Genomic DNA, 12,992 nt, shown 5'->3' with positions numbered 1-12,992 from the left:
CGGAGCGAAGGAGGAAAAACCTCTTGTGATTGGTGAATCGGTATCTCCATATGACGTTTTATTTGAGCGTCAAGTGCGGGTAGTCATTCTTTCCCCCCATTGGCTGACTTGCTTGGGAGGAGCAGCTAACTAGCAAACAGGGCCTGGAAACACAGAAGCTAGAAAGAAACCGGGAGAGACACGCCTGTGGCGTATTTCCGGCGCGCTAAGCGAGGAAGATGGCTGCGTCCCAGCAGCAGGCTGCTGCGGCTTCGTCCGCTGCAGGTGTGTCGGGTCCGGGTTCGTCTGGTGGCCCGGGTCCCCAGCAGCAGCCGCAACCACCAGCACAGCTAGTGGGGCCTGCCCAGAGCGGGCTTTTGCAGCAACAGCAACAGGACTTCGATCCAGTGCAGCGTTATAAGATGCTCATCCCGCAGTTGAAGGAGAGCCTGCAGGTGATTGGCTAGGAACGGCGAGAAGATTGCGGGGTTTGGTTCTCTGACTCCAAGGGGTACAGGGGAGGGCAGAGGGACTCTGTAGTGTGGGAGAGAGCAAAGGAGCGTTAGGCAGGGAACGGGAATATGAGTTGGCCCTTTTGATGAGGCCAAAGCGAAGCTCTGCTGATTTACAGTGTGAGCGGGATAAGCGCGAATGTTAGGCCTGGGAATGGCCGGAACTCGAGTGGGAGTGAATTCGAAGGGGCAAAAAGGCTCTGGTTGTTAAAGCCTGAGGAAGGGACCAGCCTGTACAGAGATTCTGCCCGTGATTGGTGGGTGAGGGAGGATCTAAGATCTGTCGGGGAGATTACTGGCGAGAACCCTGGATGAGAGCGGGCTTCTGGGAAAATACAGGTGCTACCCTGGATTGACAGGAGACGTGCCAAGTGAAGAGAAGGCTTGAAATTGAATAGATCTTAAGGAAGACTGTAGATCTACCGAAAGCATCCCTCTCTGTCTTTCCATTTCGTACATTTTTATTTTTTTATAAACTAGACCTTGATGAAAGTCGCAGCCCAGAACTTGATTCAGAACACTAACATTGACAACGGACAGTGAGTATAGTCCCCTTTTCCTAGTCTTAGAAACTCATACCCGGATTCCCATCCACCTCCCCCCCACCTTCCTTCTATTTTCAAGCCCCACTCCTTAGCGTCTGGCCTTGCCCTTTTTGCTTCTTCTAAAACAGTCCCTGAGGCCCTGCCTTGGGGCTTCTGGGCCTAAACTTGGTTTCCTGATGGATACTTGGTTGGGTAGACACTGACATGCCAGAGATTGGAAATCCATTCTCCAGTCACCTTCTTCTCCTGGACTACAGAAAGAGCAGTGACGGACCTATACAGCGCTTTGACAAGTGTCTGGAGGAGTTCTACGCACTCTGTGACCAGCTGGAGCTCTGCCTGGTAAGGGGCCTTCTAGACACTGGGGCACCACAATCCTGCCTCAGTCCCCAGGTCGTCAGGAACCCTCATTCAGTCAGTCGTCACACACACACTGAGCACCTCCTGTGGGCCAGACGTGTGCATCAGCTGATGCTGGGGACACAGTGTTGTCCTGATCCTTGCCTTCACAAAGCTTCCAGTTCACTGGGGTGACATGTGTCCTCAAACAATGGCAGCTCAGGGTGGTCAGGTCTGTGATAGGAAACGCCCAGCCCACACAAGTCAGGGCTGTGATGGGGGAGGCACATAGCCTGATATGATAGGGGAGGTGTCAGGATTAAAATGAGAGAAAAAACAAAAAAGTAAAGTGATGGAAGCTCAGGGGAGTGTAGAAGGCCACAGAAGGAACCTGACTCTGCCTAAGGTAGGGTAGGGAGAGGGGGCTCAGGGAGGGCTACTGGTGGAAAGCACATCTGAGCTGAGGCTGAGACATAAATGGAAGAGGCATAGGAGTTTTGGGGAAAGTGGGTGGCTAAGAGCACAGCCTCTGGAATCAGATGGACCACCAATTCCCACCTGTGAGCCTTGGGTTTCTCCTTTGAGAAATTAACTTTGGGGAAAGATAGCAAGATCACGTATTTAAAAAGCTGAACGTGGTACTAAGCACGTGGCAAATGTTTCCCGTAGTGTCGTCATCATCATTTTGAACTAGGTTTTGAAAGAAAAACCAGAATTTGAGAAGCCTGGTGGTGGTAGAAAGGTGTTCCAGCCAGAAGGAACAGGCTGTTGCTTTAACTCTCCTTTAGGAATGTCATGAAACTCAGTTTTGCTGAGGTGTAGGAGGCATTAGGGCTTGTTGGGTTTTGAATATAGCCCTGTGGGCGCTGGGGAGCCATGGAGGGTTTTAAGCAGAGAAGACCGTCGACCTGCTTGCTGGCTTCTTTAGGAATATGCCTCTGGCTGCCCAACGAAGGATGGGTTCGAGGAGCCAAGAGTGGAGGCTGGGAGCCCCAGGAGGCAACCATGGCAGGATTCAAGGAGGCTAGGCCGCACCAAGACAGGCTCCTGAGACAGGGACCCAGGAAGAGGAACATTTTGGTGGGGAGGGTATGAGAGCTCTGGAATTCCAGGGGAGGCCGGGGACACAGGTGTGGTGTCAGCGCAGAGGTGAGAACTGAGTGGTGCCTGAGGGTGGGAGAGGAGACGGGACCTGGGAATTACCCCCATTTAAGGCTTGTGTAGACTAAGAAGTGTCTAGAGAGAACAGCCAGAGAAGAAGGAGGAAACCCAGGAGCAGGTGTCATCGGAGAAGTCACTGCCAGTGCCAAAGGCCGCAGTTAGGACAGTCACAGTAATAGCTGGCCGACATTCATCAGTTAGCACTTAAGGTGACGCGCTAGTGCCCGTGGCTCTCACACTGTTCTCGTGTTCTCTGTTCACACACGCGTTCTCGTCCTTGCCTGATGAGGTAGCGAAGGAAACAGGCTCCGAGAGGAGCAGCTGCACACCGGAAGTCACCCAGCAAGTGATTGGCAGGGGGGCCAGGCTCTGACCCCAAGACCCTGGGAGTCCAGAGGCTGAGCAAGCTACCCCAGGCTGGCCCGTGGGGTGGGGTTGGGAGTAGGCAGGGTGAGCGACACTGATGCCGTACCTTGCCCACCTGCCCACAGCGCCTGGCACATGAGTGCCTGTCCCAGAGTTGCGACAGCGCCAAGCACTCTCCAACGCTGGTGCCCACAGCCACCAAACCGGACGCTGTGCAGCCTGACAGCCTGCCCTACCCGCAGTACCTGGCAGTCATCAAAGCCCAGATTGCCTGTGCCAAGGACATTCACACCGCTCTGCTGGACTGTGCCAACAAGGTCACGGGCAAGACACCTGCACCACCTACAGGCCCTGGGGGCACCCTGTGAGCTGGCAGGGCTGGGAGTGGGGCAGGCAGTAGGGGAAGGGGACCGGGAGGGAATGAAGAGTGACCTCAAAGCCGCCTTGTCTTTGACTTTTCTTCCCGCTGGAGCACTGTGGCCACAGCCAGCAGGGGGCAGCAGAGGCTAGCAGGGAGTTTGCAGGGCGGGGCCTTGCTCAGCCCGGGGCCTGCTGTCCTCCCTAGCCCAGGATGCACTTTGGACTGCTTGTTGATGACCTCTTCCAGGGGCTCTCCCCCAGCTTGGCCTGGGTGAGGATCCCTGACCTGTCCTTCTCCTTCAATCCTTCCTGCTTCTGTCCCAGTTTGGGGGTGGTCTCTCTGATTTTGTTCCCTTTTCTAGCTGTCCTGTATGTTTCTGAGGCATGTGTCTGTTCTCTCTCTCTCTCTCTCTCTCTCTCTCTCTCTCTCTCTCCCCCTCTGTCTTATTTTTTCACTTTCTCTCTTTTGGTCACTTTCTCTCTCTCTCTCTGCGCTTCTGTGTTCCTGTCTCCCTGTCTCTGACCTTCTCTGTCCTAGCCCCCTTTTGCTGTCTTCTGCTCCCAATTCCTAACTGGGACTCTGTCTATTATGAAGGAGGCCAGATTCTGGGAGCCCTAGGTTAACTGGGGCTAGGGGAAGCAGTTTCATTTCCAGGGGCCACAACCAAGTCCAGGGATCCCCAACACTTCCAGTGTCAACCCAGCCCCCAGGGTCCTCAGCCAAGGAAAGGGGAAGTGAAAGGGTTCTAGGCCCTGACCTCAGCATGCCTGGTCTGGGAGCAACTCACTCCCCCACCCGAACCTGGAGCCTGCGTCAGCAGCACTCAAACTAGGGGCGTTGTGCAATCCGTGGTGAAGCCTGGTCCAGCTGGATGCCTGGGTCCTTGTATTTTTAGCCCCAAAGGAGAAGTGAAAAGGGCCCAGTAGGGGTGAATCATCAGTCCTGGGGAAGAACCCAGGCGCCTGGGCCCCAGCTCCGGGAAGCAGGCCTTGGGGAGGGGGCTTCAGGGAGGGAGGAACCCACCAGGCTCTCCACTTCCCCAAGAACGAGAGCTTCAAGAGCTCAGCCATGGCTTTCAGGCCTGGGCAAGCCCAAGCTCAGCTGTTGGGGTGTGAAAGGCCCAAGTGAGTCAGCCGGGTTGTGGGACTGCCCCACCCAACACCTTCTGTGCCCTGGTTCTTGTGTCACTGCCCAGATGTGTCCTAGACCCCACATCTGCAAGGAAACCCTGGGACTGTGAAGACCTGTGATTCACCCAGAGCCCAAGTCCCCACACTAGAGTCCTGGGAAATGGCCAGCCCTGTGTGTGTGTGTGTGTGTGTGTGAACACATCCTAGAAAGTTCCTTTCTTGAAGTGCCTGGCATGTCGGGCTGACCCTCAGGAAGGGCAGTGGAGGTCTTGGGCACTAGTTGATGATGCTATCTACAGGAATAAATCTAACACAAATGCAAGATTTGCATATGGAGAATTATGTTACTTTACTAAAAGACATTAGTAAGACATTAGAGCTTAGATTGGGTGGTGGGTCATGGGTACTCATCATTATTATAGCCTATAAATAGATGTTATATGTATTATTTGTTAAATAGATGATAAGACTTACTTAAAAAGTCCTTGACAGAGCTCACGAAGGCCTCGCTGAGAAGGTGGTATTGGAGCGGACTTGAAGGAGAGGGAATAGGCATGTGGGCATTTGGAGAGAGAGCAGCACCAGGAGAAGAACGGCAAGTGCAAAGGCCATGAGGCAGGAATGTGCTGATGTGTTTATGGAACAATGTGGAGGCCTTGACCACAGGGCACGGACAGAAGTTGAGGCAGGTCACGAAGGACCTTCATGGAGATTTTTACCAGATTATTAGACCCAAAGGGAGATTATAGAGGCTGGTGCACAACCACACACTCCAGGGAAGGGTGTACGTGAGATGCACAGCCACACAGAGCAAAACAGACCGTGGGGACACGGGTGCACATGACACCCCTCCTCCAGAGCAGAGAACAGCAAAACCCACCATCCTACAATCATAGTGTCCCCAGGCTCTCCGACCCAGTGACACTCCCACAAACACACTCTAAAGGAACAATCCAACCACATGAATATATAAACAACTCTCTAATCACCACTTAACCCACTATCTTTCACCCCATCGCAGACTTTGCCCATCACAGGCTGAGTCAGCCCTACACTTAGCTCAATGTTATCAAAAGCAGCCTTAGCTGGGGATAGATCATGCTTCTCAGGTAGAGAAGGGGTGTGTGTGTGTGTCTGTGTGTGTGTGTGTGTCTGCTGTGCCCCCGGATGTGGCAAACAGTGACCAGCCACCCTCCCCATGATGTGCGATACAGACGTCAGGAACCAAAGTTCACCAGCGCCACTGCCTTGTGACTGGGCCTCAGAGGAACCTCATCCAGATTCTGGCCTCCCCTGTTCTCAGCCTCACCCCCAAAAAAGGACACAGACACCTGGGAACACCATCCACTACACAAAAGAGCTACAGGGAGCTGGCACACAGCCACGGCCACCTACGGTGACACACAGGTGGCTTACACACACACACACACACACACACACACACACACACACACACACACACACACACGGCTTTCAGGTGCACTCCTCAAGGAGTTACACACCCTTGGTGACTCCAGACCCCTATGTGGTTCAGAGCGACGACATACAGATGTGCAGGTGGGTGTGTGGGTCACACGTTCTTGCGAATGCACCTTGAGGACGGCCGCAGCGGAGTACACACTCCCTAGAGCCAGAGGCCATTAAAGTCAACAGCGTCGTCGACCACAAAGGCACGGGTGGTTTCGCACCTTTATACACACAGCCGTGGCAGGCGGAGCCGTAAGTACACAGCCCTCACACAGGAAAAGGGGCGCACACTCTCGTGTCCCACACCTACTTCTAATTGCGTCCCCGGGCACATCAGTGCACGCACGTTCGCGCCCGCAGTGCACACACCGTCACGCTGCGACGGCCACGGTCCGCCCACCGGCTGGCCCGCGCACTTGCACGCACGGCCGCCCCGCTCACGCCCAGTCACACCAGGCGCGCACACGTGCCGCGGGTACACGCACCCCTGTTCGCCCGCGCACTCGCACCGGCTCTCACACCCCCGCGTTTCCCGTCCCCGCTTGTTTTTCTGGAAACTCTGCTCTCCGTTCCCCTCCCCCTAGGCCGGAAGTGCTCGCCGTATTTTTAGCCTCGCTGGTTTCCGCCCCTTCCCTCCTCCCTCTGCCCGCCCAGGACCTGCCCCCCTGCACCCCGCGGGGGACCCCGGCCATCCCCTTCCCCACCGTCATTCCAGAGGGGATTCCCGGCCGCCGCTGGGGCCACGGATTTTCCCGTTGGCTACGTGGGGAGCTGGGAGGAGGCCTGCCCTGAACTTCCTCCCGGGCTGGGGCATCTGGGGCGACTGGGGCCTGGACGGGGTGGAAAGGGGGATGGGAGCCAGACTCCCAAATCGGAGGAAGGAGGGGCTGGGGGCTCAGATTCAGGCTTGAGAGAACGGAGGGCTAGGCGCCCGAACTTGTGGGTCTGTTGTAGGAGGGCCTGGGGGGCCTGGTCTGGATCTGAGCGAAGAGGTGGTTCGGAGACCCGGACCCCTAAATCTGAAAAAGGAGGGGCCGAGGCCCGAGCCCTTGGCTCCCACCCGTCCGTGTTTCGGTGGATGGTCGGCCCTTCCCCGCGCAAAGCCCCCTCTCCGGCCTCTTTGAGCGTCTTCCAATCCCTAGCGTCCTGGCTCTCGGGGCCGATGACTCAGCAGATAGGGGAGCGGAGGGGGGGTCCGTCTGACTCAGGGATGGGAAATGCTCCCTGTCTCCAGGGAATCGAAACTCCTCCAGGATCGCGGCCAGAGCCGAGCCAGACTCCGGGGACCCCAGGGTATCCCCCACCTCCCGTTTTCCCGCCGCCTCCGTCCTACTAGCGGCACTGGGATTTGGAGCCCAGCGGGGAGGTGGGTGCCAGGCACCTCCCCTTTCCCTTTTCCCCGTTGTCCTCCAGGCTGTGTTTACAGGCGACAGAAGCCCTGGTTACGAGAGAGGAACCCGGGCGTCCGGGTCGAGCCTCCTCGTCACGGCTTCCAGGAAGCCCCCCTCCCCCGCCCCTTGCGAGTGAGTCACGGGCAAGCGGGAGGCTGCAACCGTGCCAAAGCCGCCCGCAGCCGCCCGGCTCACGGGACTGGCCGGGAAGGCCCCTCAGCCCCAGAAAGCGCCGCACCAGGGATTCCCCCGAGCTGGGTCCGACGAGGCAAGTCGGTGTGCCTGGCAGACTCTTCCCACCTCAACACAAGCCCGCGGCCACAGCCTGCAACAATGAGCTTGCCACCCTCATGACTGCACGCTATGGCTATGATTTCTACCCCCTTGTTTTCACTCAGGGCGGCCAGCTCACCAAGACCCCCTTTAAGAATGTTTTCTTCCCAGGTCTTAACTGATTGTCACTCAGGGCACCCTCCTGACCATCAAACACTTGCCAATGTGGGGAGGAATCCTCGCAAATTAAGAATTCTCTCAAGGCACACCCATTCAAAAGAGACCCATCCGACCATCAGTTGGGGGATGACCCGTTTCTTCCACCTCAAAACAGCTTTCCTTTCCGTCGAGGCAACCCTCCACCACAATAAAAGACCTCCTCCTTTCCAATCTGGAGTCTTCTCAGGCGGCACACTCTTTACATAATTCCAGCCCCTGATGTTAGACTGTTGCCACTTACTAACACGCACTTGGGACAGTAACTTGGCCTCTCTGTGCCTGGGTTTCCTCGTGTGCAAAACGGGTGTATAACCTTCTTGAGTTGCCGTCTGTAAAGCACTTTCATAGAACGGTGCTTAGCCCAGAGGAAACGATCGGAAGTGCCATGCTCTGCGGGAGCAGGAGAGGCTCCTTTCCTGCCTCGCCAGGTATCCGGGACCCTCGCCCCCGCGAGTCGGGGTGGAGGGGACGGCGATCAAGCTCTCTGAATCTGGGCTGTTTGGGAGGGAGACCGAACCAGGCGGGCAGGTCTCAGAATCCCCCACCTGGCCTGTTGGTCCCCTCTCCGTTCCCTACGGATTTCTGTATGTAGGTGTTTGTTTCTGCTTGTTTTTCTCCCTCTTTTTCTATTTCTTTTTGTGACCCTCCCTCTCGCTTGTCTCCTTGAGTTTGTCTCTTTGGGACGCTCTACCATGTCTTTTCTGTCTCCCAACTTATCCTCCTCTCCCTGCCCTGTTTCACCCTGTCAGTGTCCGTCTCCCAGTGTGTGTCTCTCCCTCCCTGTCTCTATGTTTTTCTCTTCGGGTCTCTCCATTTCTGTCTCTTTCTCGCTCTGCGTCTCTCTCCGCCTCCCCCCCCCCCCCCCCCGGCCGTCTCTCCCGCGCACGCCCTCTTGGCCCCTGCCCAGGTCAATTCCCCCAGGAGCCCTGCCCCCACCACGGCTCGGTTCGATTCTCCGCGCCTCAGTCTCCAGCCTTGAAAACTGGGCCGACACCCCTCCCCCCGCCCCCCACCGTGGGCACTCCCCGCCCGGTCGCGGGCCAGCCTCCCCGCGCGTCCCGGCGGGGTGCCGGGCGGGCCCTGCTGGGGGCGCGCGTCCGGGAAGCGCCCCTCCTGGCCCCACCCACCCGGGCGGGCCCCGCTGGCCCCGCCTCCTCACTTCGTCTCTATAAAAACACGGGCTCCAGCAGCCAACCGCAGCCTGACTTCAGCGCTCCCACTTTTGGCCGACTTCTCAGCCCATCGGCCGTTCGCGCCGCCATGGATCTCGCCGCCATCTACGAGGTGAGCCCCCGCCGACCGGCACCCCCGGTGTCCGCATGCCTGACCCCCTTCTTAAGCTAGGGCTCTCCAGCGCCGAAAACTCTGGCCCGGGACCTCCGGCTCCTTTCTCAAACTGGAGCTCCATGGAGCCTCACACTTCAGCCCGGGGGCCCTGCCTCCCTTCTCCGACCTGTGCGATCCTCTAGAGGTGAAATGGAGCCTGCGACTTTCGGGTCTCGGCCCAGACATTGGTGGGGTGGCCCTTGGAGGTGGAAGAGTGGAAGACTTTTTTCAGACTAGGGCTGTCTGGAGGCGGAAATGGCCCCACACCTGGTTTCACCCCCTTAGTAGTTGCTGAGGGCGCGGTTTTGCGCGGAGGCGTTTCTGGGGCTGGAGTCTCGGGGTGAGGGGAAGCCGACTTCTGTCTCTCCACCCCTTGACCCAGCGGGGAACTCTGGGAACTCGAAAAGCGACGAGATCCCGGCCCCTGCCTGGGTGAAGTTTGCCTGCTCCTCCAGTTGTGAAACTGGAGAACCCGAGGCGCGGGGGTCAGATCCCGAGAGGCCCAGAGGCTCAAAACTGAGAGGACAGTGGCGTGCCTGTCCTCTTCGGGAAGGCTGGGGTCTCCTCTCGATCCAGCCGGGGGAGCCGGAGTGCCTGGGTGCCTCGGGAGGGGCTTCCGTCGCGAGTAAACTCAGAACCTCCAAATCGGGAGCCCATGTTTTAACGTGGGCAGGTGGGGCTCGGGCCGGGAGCCCACAAACCGGACTGGCAAGCTCTTAGGTGCCCTGCAGCTGTGGTGGGGCGTCACCCAGCATTTTCGGTGTCTTAACCGGTCCCTGTTCCCACAGAGCCTCCTGTCGCTGAGCCCTGACCTGCCATCTGACCACGGAGAGACTGAGTCCAGCCCAGGCTGGGCCTCCTCCGGGCTCTGGAGCCTCAGCTCGCCCGACAACAGCCCGGCTGGGGTCGGTGCCCGTCTGCCTGGCCGCTCCACCAGCCTGGTGGAGGGTCGAAGCTGTGGCTGGGTCCCGCCACCCCCAGGCTTCGCACCCCTGGCTCCCCGCCCAGGCCCTGAACTGTCACCCTCACCCACCTCACCTACTGCGACCCCCACCACCTCATCCCGCTACAAGACTGAGCTATGTCGGACCTTCTCAGAGAGCGGGCGCTGCCGCTATGGGGCTAAGTGCCAGTTTGCCCACGGTCTGGGCGAGCTGCGCCAGGCCAGTCGCCACCCCAAGTACAAGACAGAACTCTGCCACAAGTTCTACCTCCAGGGCCGCTGCCCCTACGGCTCACGCTGCCACTTCATCCACAACCCCAGCGAGGATCTGGCTGTCCCAGGCCACCCCCATGTGCTTCGCCAGAGCATCAGCTTCTCAGGCCTGCCCTCCGGCCGCAGACCATCACCACCACCAGCGGGCCTGGCAGGCCCTTCCCTGTCCTCATGCTCCTTCTCTCCCTCCAGCTCCCCACCACCACCACCTGGGGACCTTCCGCTTTCACCCTCTGCTTTCTCTGCTGCCCCTGGGACCCCTGTGGCCCGAAGGGACCCCACCCCAGCCTGTTGCCCCTCCTGCCGAAGGGCTACGCCGGGTAGCGTCTGGGGGCCCTTGGGTGGCCTGGCTCGGAGCCCCTCTGCACACTCCCTGGGATCTGATCCTGATGAATATGCCAGCAGTGGCAGCAGCCTGGGGGGATCCGACTCGCCCGTCTTCGAGGCTGGGGTTTTTGGGCCACCTCAGCCACCTGCAGCCCCCCGGCGCCTCCCCATCTTCAATCGAATCTCTGTTTCTGAGTGATAAGTGCCTGCCCGGTACAGATCAGCTGGATCTCAAGGGGGCCATTTCTGTTTTGCTGTGGGCTCCACAGGGGCCCTGGGGCTGTGGGGAACTGGGGGACTCAGTCAAGTAGCCTCCCCCCTCCCCCAACGTCCAAAGTGCATTAACCCACTCCCCTGACCCCACGCTGGGGCAGGTCCCCAGTGTGCAAGCTCGGTGTTCATGGTGTTGGGGGCAGGAGTGTTTTCTGGGGTCCTGTAAAAAAAAAAATGTAGCAGATTTGAGGAAGGCAGTGAGCCCTCTACCCGCCCCTCTTTCCCAATGCTGTGAATAATAGGCTCCTACTGCCCCCCCCCCCTCCCCATTTCTCCTAGACCCTGAGGTTCCAGTGTCTGATGGTGACTGGAGCCTCCCCCTGAGGGGGAATCCTGGTGCTCAAAATTTCCCTCCAAAAGCAAGTTGCCAAAGCCATTGCCAAACACCCACCCTGCCCCATCCCCCCAGCCATTGGGCCCTTTATTTATGACGACTTTATTTATTCTAATAGATTTTATAGTATTTATATATATTGGGTCGTCTGCTTCCCTTGTGTTTTTCTTCTTCATTTTTGTAATATTGGAAAAGATGGAATAATTATTGTTATAAGTATACTATAATAATATATTAAGTAATATATATTGTTAAAAGTTTATTTTTGTGTTTTTTGGAATTTTTAAATAAAAGGAATCTGTGTGTAAACTTGAATCCTGGATTTTGTGCGGTCTCGAAGCAGTAAGAGGGGCGGGGAGGGTGGCGGGGCACCTTTTTTAGGGATAGACAGGGTCAACCGAAACCCCGGCCGACTGAGCAGCCAGCGGCGCTTACCTGGCAGGAAGTGACGTCACCTGGCCCGGCCGTCCACCTGAGAGGGCGGGGCCAGGTGAGGTCACCTCAAGAACTCGGAGAGCCAGTTCCCGGGGCGCGGGGGTGCAGGCGTTCCCGTCTAGCCGGGCTCCTCGACCCAGCTCTCGGCCGGGCGCGGGCGGGGAGGGCATGTTTCCGTCCCCACGGGGCCGAGGGAGGAGGGCGGGGCGGGGCGGGGCGGAGAGGACGGAATGTGCCGGGGCGCGAGCCCAGGGCGGACGGGGGCGGCCGGGCGCGGCGAGTGGGGGAGGGGGCGTCCCGAAAGTCGGGGCGTCCTGGGAGCCCACTCCCCGGCGTTCCAGGACGTGAGAGCCTGGGGGACTCAGCCTTTCGGAACCCCCTGGGGGAGGCAGCTTGAAAGCCTCAGGATTCCAGAATCTCAGAGGTAGTCTGGGCGACTTAAAATTCGAGGCCCTTGGGTGTCTCAGAAAACTTTCCGGGATCCCAGAATGCAGCATTCTGGCTTTCCGGGCCCCCAAGTCCTCGGAATTGCAGAGTCTTGGCCCGGCGGGGCCCGAAAAGTTCGGTATTGCGGGATCTCGGCATTTGGGGGTCCTCGGAAGCTCGAGGTTCCGCGCTCCAGGCGGGGCCGAGCCGGGGGTCGGGCTCGCCGGGCCAAGAGTGTGGGTCGCGGCCGCGTCGGGCGGGGCCCCGAGGACAGCGGCGTCCTCGGACCATACAAGGCAACAGGCGGCGGGAACCACCCTGGGGCGGGGGAGCCGGCCGCCCCGAGCCCGGAAGCCGCCCCGCGTCAGCGCCGGCGCCCCGCCCCCCTTCCGCCGCCGCCTCCGCCCCCCCTACCCCTTCCCCCCCGCCCCCCTCCCCCCGCTTTCCTCTCCCCGTCCCCACTTCCCTCTCTTCTCCCGCCCTCCCCCCGTCAGTTCCTCCTCCCTTACCCTCCTGCGCCACCCTTCCCCCCCTCACCCTCTCCAACTCTTCCTCTCCCCTTTTTATTGTGTTCCCCTTCCAGCCCCCACCCCCTGTCCCTTACCCCCTTTTCTCTTTCCTTCAGTTCTCTTCCTCTCCCTTCTCCCCTCTTCCTGCCCTCTCCACCCTTTCCCCCCCTGCCTCTCACTCCTTGTCGCCTCGGTTCCACCTATCCTCCCCACCCCTCTGCTGTCTCCTGTCGGGGTTCTCCCTCTCCAGACGCTTCCCCTCCTCTGCCTTCTCCCCTCCCCTCCTCCTGCCCTCCTCTTTGGCTCGCTCTCCTTGCACACTGGCAGGCCCTGACCATTGATCTCCTCTTCCAGGAAGCTGCCCCCCCCCCCCCGCCTCAGTTTTGGGAAAGGGCTCAGATCC

The 12,992-nt window shown here is 58.8% G+C and overlaps 2 protein-coding genes across 2 annotated transcripts; both read left to right on the top strand.

Moving 5' to 3' along the window:
• Positions 1-80: 80 nt before the first annotated feature.
• MED29 (mediator complex subunit 29) lies at positions 81-3,343 on the top strand. Its single transcript, XM_019432029.2, has 4 exons — positions 81-434; positions 972-1,030; positions 1,294-1,378; positions 3,028-3,343. The coding sequence occupies exons 1-4, from the start codon at positions 219-221 to the stop codon at positions 3,268-3,270; spliced, it is 603 nt and encodes a 200-aa protein (XP_019287574.1). The 5' UTR covers positions 81-218; the 3' UTR covers positions 3,271-3,343.
• Positions 3,344-8,904: 5,561 nt separating this feature from the next.
• ZFP36 (ZFP36 ring finger protein) lies at positions 8,905-11,528 on the top strand. Its single transcript, XM_019432027.2, has 2 exons — positions 8,905-9,027; positions 9,858-11,528. Exons 1-2 carry the CDS (start codon positions 9,004-9,006, stop codon positions 10,809-10,811), a joined length of 978 nt encoding a protein of 325 aa, XP_019287572.1. The 5' UTR covers positions 8,905-9,003; the 3' UTR covers positions 10,812-11,528.
• Positions 11,529-12,992: the final 1,464 nt, after the last annotated feature.

The sequence above is a fragment of the Panthera pardus genome, unplaced genomic scaffold (assembly GCF_024362965.1).
Source record: "Panthera pardus isolate Hobbes unplaced genomic scaffold, ASM2436296v1 HiC_scaffold_18, whole genome shotgun sequence".
NCBI classification, from domain to species: Eukaryota; Metazoa; Chordata; class Mammalia; order Carnivora; family Felidae; genus Panthera; species Panthera pardus.
This window is presented reverse-complemented; position numbering and strand designations above follow the sequence as displayed.